This window comes from Mus caroli, chromosome 2 (genome assembly GCF_900094665.2).
Source record: "Mus caroli chromosome 2, CAROLI_EIJ_v1.1, whole genome shotgun sequence".
Taxonomy (NCBI): domain Eukaryota; kingdom Metazoa; phylum Chordata; class Mammalia; order Rodentia; family Muridae; genus Mus; species Mus caroli.
The window spans coordinates 81,473,232-81,480,280 of NC_034571.1; the positions used below are offsets into that span (position 1 = coordinate 81,473,232).

Below are 7,049 nucleotides of genomic sequence, written 5' to 3' on the forward strand. Positions count from 1 at the left end.
GGCAGAGGCAGAGGGGCAGAGGCAGAGGGGCAGAGGCAGAGAGGCAGAGGCAGAGAGGCAGAGGCGGAGGCAGAGGCGGAGGGGGAGGCAGAGGCAGGCAGATTTCTGAGTTCTAGGCCAGCCTGGTCTACAGAGTGAGTTCCAGGACAGCCAGGGTTATACTGAGAAACCCTGTCCAAAAAAAAAACAAAAACAAAAACAAAAAAAAAAACCAGAAGCTAGAAGGAATAAATTAAACAAATTTATTTAATAACATGGTACAAATAATTAATTCTACGGGGTCCTGTTCTTTAAAATTTCTGACTGAACGCGTTAAATAATCTGTCTATAAAACAGGACAAGTATCTGATGTAATGAACATGTCAATTAGCTCAATTTAGATATTGCACAATGTGTCCAGATTCTAAAGCATCAAATTATTAAATCATGTAATCTACTTTTCAAAATAAATACTTTTTAAAGATAGGTTTTTTTTTAAAGTCCAGTCCCTTCTAGGTTTATATATAATACCAAATACATTTGTGAATACAGTTCTATTATGCAACTTGTCCCAATTGTTGTGTGCTTAGTCTCCAAAGACTGAAAGGATGGCTAGGAGGGCTGGAAAGAATGGCCAAATAGGTTATTGCCTTTGGAAATATTCCTCAGAGACAAAAATTACAATGATCCAATGACAGAACCAGACAGCTTTGATCACTGACTATATTTTTCCTTGATTAACACATTTCTGAGGTTTAAAACACTGTATATCTCAAAGAGAAGTATATCTTGATGAATAAGTCATTTCCTTCCTAAAATTCACTATAGTTTAATTAAAGTTAAAGAATGTGCTTTAAGGACATAGAAAGAGTGGCTAGTCTTATTACTTAAATAATAAAAATGAAAATAAAATGTTTATTATATTATTCTTAAAATTGGGATAAAATTTTATTTGATCAACACATATAAAAGGTAAGCAACATTTGTATCATCTAATTGTAGTGAATTTTTTATCCTCATGATCAAAACATATCAGATATAGTGAAACTTTTTGCAAAGTGGATATTTTCATACCTGTAAAGAAGTTACTCCTCAGTCTTATAATGAGATATTTGACAGGTTACTTTTTGTCATTGAAAAAAATAATGTTTTGTATTCTTTGATATTTAGTTCTATTATTAAGATTATAAAAGCCAAAGAAATATCTTTTGTTTCTCATGACTTTTATTGACCTTTATTTAAGACTAAAAACTCTAAACTTAGAAGGCTAAGTTGGAGTTCAGCTGGGCTCAGTTTGTAGGTTGCTTTTTATTTTTTTTCATCTACTCACGTAAAGCAGTCGATGACACTATTCTATTTAGAACACACTAAATTAGACATACAAGGAAATCAGTAACACAGTATTTGGTACCAAAAGAATGCTCACAAACTGTCAGTGGAAGGGCAAAATATGATTAATCAGATCCTTCTTTTTTTCCACTAAATGTATAATTTTCCATCAAAAAGAATAAAACAAAAATAATCTGGGAAGAGTGATGTAGCAGTTACAGAGAAAGCACATTTTCAGGAAAGATACTTTAGGAACCATGGTTCCCAACTTGAAACTGCCCTACAATCATTAATTATATCATTAATTATTGACATAAAAATATTTCAGGTCCAGAAATAGAAATGGTCAAAATAGGTCGTTTTGAGAATGCTATATTTATATTGTGATGTGGATCATACATTTGATATTTTCTGTGTTTTTAAACAAAGTCTAACTTTGGTATGTGATAGAAATACAATTACACAGAGTGACACAGTTTTTATAAAAGAGTTTTCATAGTTATGGTTACTGTTTCATATACCTTAGAGTAGATGAGCTACTAACTCTTAGATCAATATTTGTGATTATACACAACACTGTCTTAACTATTATAAACTGAGAATAAGAGGGTTTATGAAAGTGGGATGATAGCAGGTGCTAAAATGATTTTTTAAAATGCAGCAGCTGTAAGAACAACAATAAAAAAAGATCACTTAATCAGATGACAGCTGTTGTTTTCCAGGATATTTAGTTCATAGTCTAGGCTTTTCCCAGACAAAAACACCCACTTGAGCTTAATATCACTACAATAATAAAAGGAAATGGCCAAATATTTCAATGAGGATATTGATACCATAAGATGCCTAAATTCCATTGTGAGTAATTCGGTGTTGATTCATTTTATAAGATTATTGTAGAAGCCAGTGAGAAGTGTTTCCTGCAATGGTTTTGTTATAAATAACAACACTGGCCTGTGTACACAACTGCCTAGTTATTAGAACCCAAAAATACAAGTAAAAAACTAAAGTTTTTGTCTTGGACAGTATTATTTTTATCTTCTTTGAAAATGTAAAATTAACAAAATGATTCTGTGATATTCTATGGTCTAAAAACATTTCAGATATACTGCTATCTTTCAAATCATTTATTCTATAACACTTAGACATGTTGAATAACTAGTTATGATTTCTTCCTATAGATTCTTTTATATCTTATAAAACATATTTGGTTTTAGCACTACTCTCTAAGCTCTATAAGAGCAGAAACTAAGCTTCTATGTTGAAATTTCACATACAATATATGCAACCTCATGATCCTTCATGAAGAGAAGATATATGTGTATATAACATTAAATCATCTATTCGGTAAAATATTCGGAACAAACTTTAAATATCTATGTTCAGATGTTCATTCCAATATAAGTTTTTAAGTATTGTGCTAAATATGTATACATGTGTAAAAGTCATGTAAAAATTGAAAGCTTTTGAGAGGATATAAAATGAAAAGGTAATTCTAAAGCAATAAAACATGAAGGAAATACACAATTTTTCAGAGATTATAAAAACACACTAGAGTTTTCAATTAAACACATTAGAAATTACACTTGGCATCACTTTGCATAAAATAATAACATATCCAAAAATTTGAAGTCTTTGATGTTTCTTCTTTTTAATGGGGAAGATGTTGGGAAATAATTTAAATAATTCACAATTATTTAAAAAGTAAAATTAAAATCAAAGGTTCATTGAACTCAGAAGTATTGGAATAGTGAAAATTCAATAATAAGTCAAAATTACAAATCACTGTAATATTTACCATTGTGAGATAGGCAGAGAAATTTGAAATCTCAATAGCAGAGAGAAAAGCTGTTACGTGTGGAACAGAAAAAGAATTTGAGATTTATGATATGTAAAGGACAATGTATAAAACTCAAGATAATTTCAGTTTTTCAGAATACACAACTCTGAGAGAGCTAATAATTCAGTACATAGGTTAGAAGTAATTTAAAGAAAAATAAAATGATGGCTAGGATACTGTATCCTGGAGTAGATACTGAATATCTTTGATGGATAAAAGATAAATACATGAGGGGCAGTAACTGTAGCATTTAGTTATGTTATGGTGACATGCTAGTCAGAAATAAAGAGTTAAAGTACAAACATGCATTCTACATAATAGTTATAGATATAAATATTGCTTACTAAAGAATAATACATATAACCACCGTTGTGGGAACAGTTGAAAGAAATGCTGGAACCATTAAGTTATAGATATGGTGCTGATATGACACTTATGATCAAATTCAAATTCTTTTGGTTACTTTTTGTATATAAATTTTGTGAATTTCTCAACTTTGACAAAGATTCCTTCAGGGTCTTAAATCTCAGACATAAGTAGCATTGTTAAGATTAATAGGGACAATGACAGGATTATATATATATTATATATATATATAATTTATATATATATAAAATAAGATGTTCTTGATATATATATATATATATATATATATCAAGAACATCTTATTTTTATTCACAATCTGAGATTTCAGGAAACATATATTGTGCTACATTATCTCTGATATGTTTGTACAGATATGGCATGGGTTATAATTATGCAACAAATGCTTACTTTTGTTATCATTATCTAAATGTTTGTCCACATAGTAATTGGTACAGGTTTCTTGAACTCAGAATAGCTTTATCTGGACTGGACATTGTTACTGAATGTCCACTCAATTCCTTACCTGAGATGCAACTCAAAGAAAACACTTTTAGCTCAATTCGAAAGTTTATCGAAAGTAAAATTGTGATGAAAGAGTTTCTATGACAAATAAAGGCAAATAATGAAAGGTAAAGATGAAGTTTACTGATCTAGTGCTTCACAATAATAGCAACTGCTTGTAGCCAAGACATAGGCAGTCTGAGCTATGGTGATCTTGTGTCATTACTCGGTGTTTTGTTGTTTTTGTTTGTGACAAACTAGCAGGACAAAAAGATCTTAAATGTGCTTCTTTTTTTTTCAACCCCATAAAATATAGGAAGTAGGACTATGTTTGTGAATAACTCATACAAATCAATATGACTGGACACCTCTCCTGTGTTTGTGTATTTGATACTTTTTTGTATTTCTTTTCTTTTTTAAAATATCTGAACTCCATTGAGTAAGTGGACATTAAAACCTTGAAATCAATCATCTATGGATGGATCCACCCTACAAAGTCCCCAACAGAACCACTCTACATTAGTAGCATTCATCTTACTTGGCTTTTCTGATGTTCCCAACTTGCAAGAATTTCTTTTTGGGTTGTTTTTGATGGTCTATCTAATTATTCTGATGGGCAATAGCCTCATTATCATAATTATAAGAGCTGACCCTTCCCTGCAAACTCCCATGTACTTTTTCCTTGGAAATTTTTCTTTCTTAGAAATGTGTTATGTGTCAGTCACTCTGCCCAGGTTATTAACAGATCTCTACAGACAAGACAGAATCATTTCTTTCATGGCTTGCGGTACACAAATGTATTTTTTCCTTATCTTTGGGGCCACTGAGTGCTTTATTCTGACGGCTATGGCTTATGACAGATATGTTGCTATTTGTAACCCGTTGCTCTATCCTCTCATTATGAACAACAGTCTCTGTATACAACTGGCAGCTGGCTGTTGGATAAGTGGAGTTCCTGTTCATATAGGGTTCACATACTGGATCTTCTCTCTACCATTTTGTGGATCAAATCAGCTGAATCACTTTTTCTGTGACATACCTCCAGTCCTGACCCTAGCTTGTGGGGACACTTTTATGATAGAGATGATAATTTATGTGATTGCCCTTTTAGTTGTTACCATTCCTTTTATGCTGATCCTTGCATCTTATGTAAAAATAATCTCAAGCATTCTGAAGCTTCCATCTGCAACTGGGAGAGCCAAGGCCTTCTCTACGTGTTCTTCCCACCTTATAGTTGTAGCTTTATTCTTTGGATCAGGTATCATTACATACTTGAGACCAAAGTCCAGCCACTCAGCAGGAGTAGACAAATTCCTTTCTCTTTTCTATACTGTTGTGACTCCAATGTTCAACCCCATGATATACTGTTTAAGAAACAAAGATGTTATGATTGCATTGAAAAAATATTTTCTGAGATGCTTCGTGTTATGACTTAAGGAACATGTTTTATTTATTTTTATATTTTCCTTTTTTAAATTATAGTATAGTTACACAATTTCTTTTCTTCTTTCTTTCCTTCCTACCCTTGTCATGCACGGTTCTTCTCATTTTTGGTCACATTCACAGCTACTTTTTCTTTAATCATTGTTACATATAAGCATGTGTACATAAAACACAGTAAAATATGTTCTTTTTTCAGAAAACTTGTGTGGTTCTTTTTCAATATTCTTGATTTTTTAGATATTTTAATGAGTACTCATGTTTATATATCAATCAAGACCAACTCTGTATTTATTTTTAAGCAGTAAATTAATTCTAAACTTCAATTTTTACATTTGTACGTACCTAATTCAAGATACAGATACTAAAATTATAAAGTTTTTGTTCTTTTCATGATGAGACTCCAAGTTAATGACTATATTTTCTATTTTATGAAAATGTTTATGATGTAAATATATGCTTACTCTAATATAATATTGAAATAATTATTAATGAATAGGTAAGATTCAACTATTAATGCTTTTTATGCATGAATGAGTGATTGATTCGTAATTATATAATTCTATTAAAGAAAAAAAAATCAGGTTTCAGTTGAGATTAAGGATATTTCATGTTAAAGACATCTTTTATTTTTCTGGTATGTAACCTGATTCTAATTATGGGTTTAAACTCTCTTTTTAAGATGGGTATTGTTGCACATGCCTTTAATCTCAGCCTTTGAAAGGAAGAGGCATAAGGATCTCTGAGTTCATGGTAAACCAATTGTACAGAATGAGCTTCAAGACAACTAGAGAAACAAAGAGAACTAGAGTCTACAAAGAGAAACCCTGTATCAATTCCATATCCCTGTAACTTCTCTCTCTCTCTCTCTCTCTCTCTCTCTCTCTCTTTATTTTGTATTTATTTATTATTTATTAAATATTTTCTTTATTTACATTTCAAATGTTATCCCCTTTCCTAGTTTCCCCTCCAAAAATCCCCTATCCCCTCACTCTCCCCTCTGCTGCCCAACCCATCCACTCCCATTCCTGGTCCTGGCATTCCCCTATATTGGGGCATAGAGCAGTGTACATGATAAATATGTGTTGATATATTTTCTTAATAAAATGTAGAGGAATTATAAACCAGAAATATGAAAGTTCTGGCAAAGGATCACATCCAAAGATCTTCTAAGTCTATGTGATCTGGCTGGAATTCAATCATGCCCTTAGTATATACCTTTAACTGCTCCCCCCCCCTCCAAAAAAAAAGAAGGTAAGGTTAATTTCTAGAAGGAAGCAGAAAGGTTTAAAAGAGACATCTAATTGGTGGGCAGACAATGTGATGAATGAAAGAGGTATTTGACAGAATGTGTAAAATAAGATATACCCAACTCTCAGGAGATCATACAGAAATGAACACAGAGACAAAGACAGAGAGTGAAGGCAATGGAGTGATGTTCATAGAAATGGAATGGAAGCCAGTGAAGCTGGTGGATTTCAGTTCATGGGATACAAAGCTAGTTTGTATAAGCAGTGAGAAGCTGAGAGGAGTTAATCAGTCACCGTGGAGAAGAGTTTTGTGCCAGAATAGATGAGCTAAACCAGTCAATTCAGAA

The 7,049-nt window shown here is 32.0% G+C and overlaps 1 protein-coding gene across 2 annotated transcripts; it reads left to right on the forward strand.

Annotated features, from left to right (window-relative positions):
• Positions 1-4,146: 4,146 nt before the first annotated feature.
• Positions 4,147-5,443, forward strand: LOC110289984 (olfactory receptor 10AG1-like). Of its 2 annotated transcripts, XM_021156433.1 has the most exons (2): positions 4,147-4,166; positions 4,510-5,443. In XM_021156433.1, the coding sequence occupies exons 1-2, from the start codon at positions 4,147-4,149 to the stop codon at positions 5,441-5,443; spliced, it is 954 nt and encodes a 317-aa protein (XP_021012092.1). The 2 variants fall into 2 exon arrangements, with proteins under 2 accessions (XP_021012092.1, XP_021012091.1); XM_021156432.1 differs by lacking the exon at positions 4,147-4,166 and having other exon boundaries at positions 4,487-5,443.
• The last annotated feature ends 1,606 nt before the right edge of the window (positions 5,444-7,049 follow it).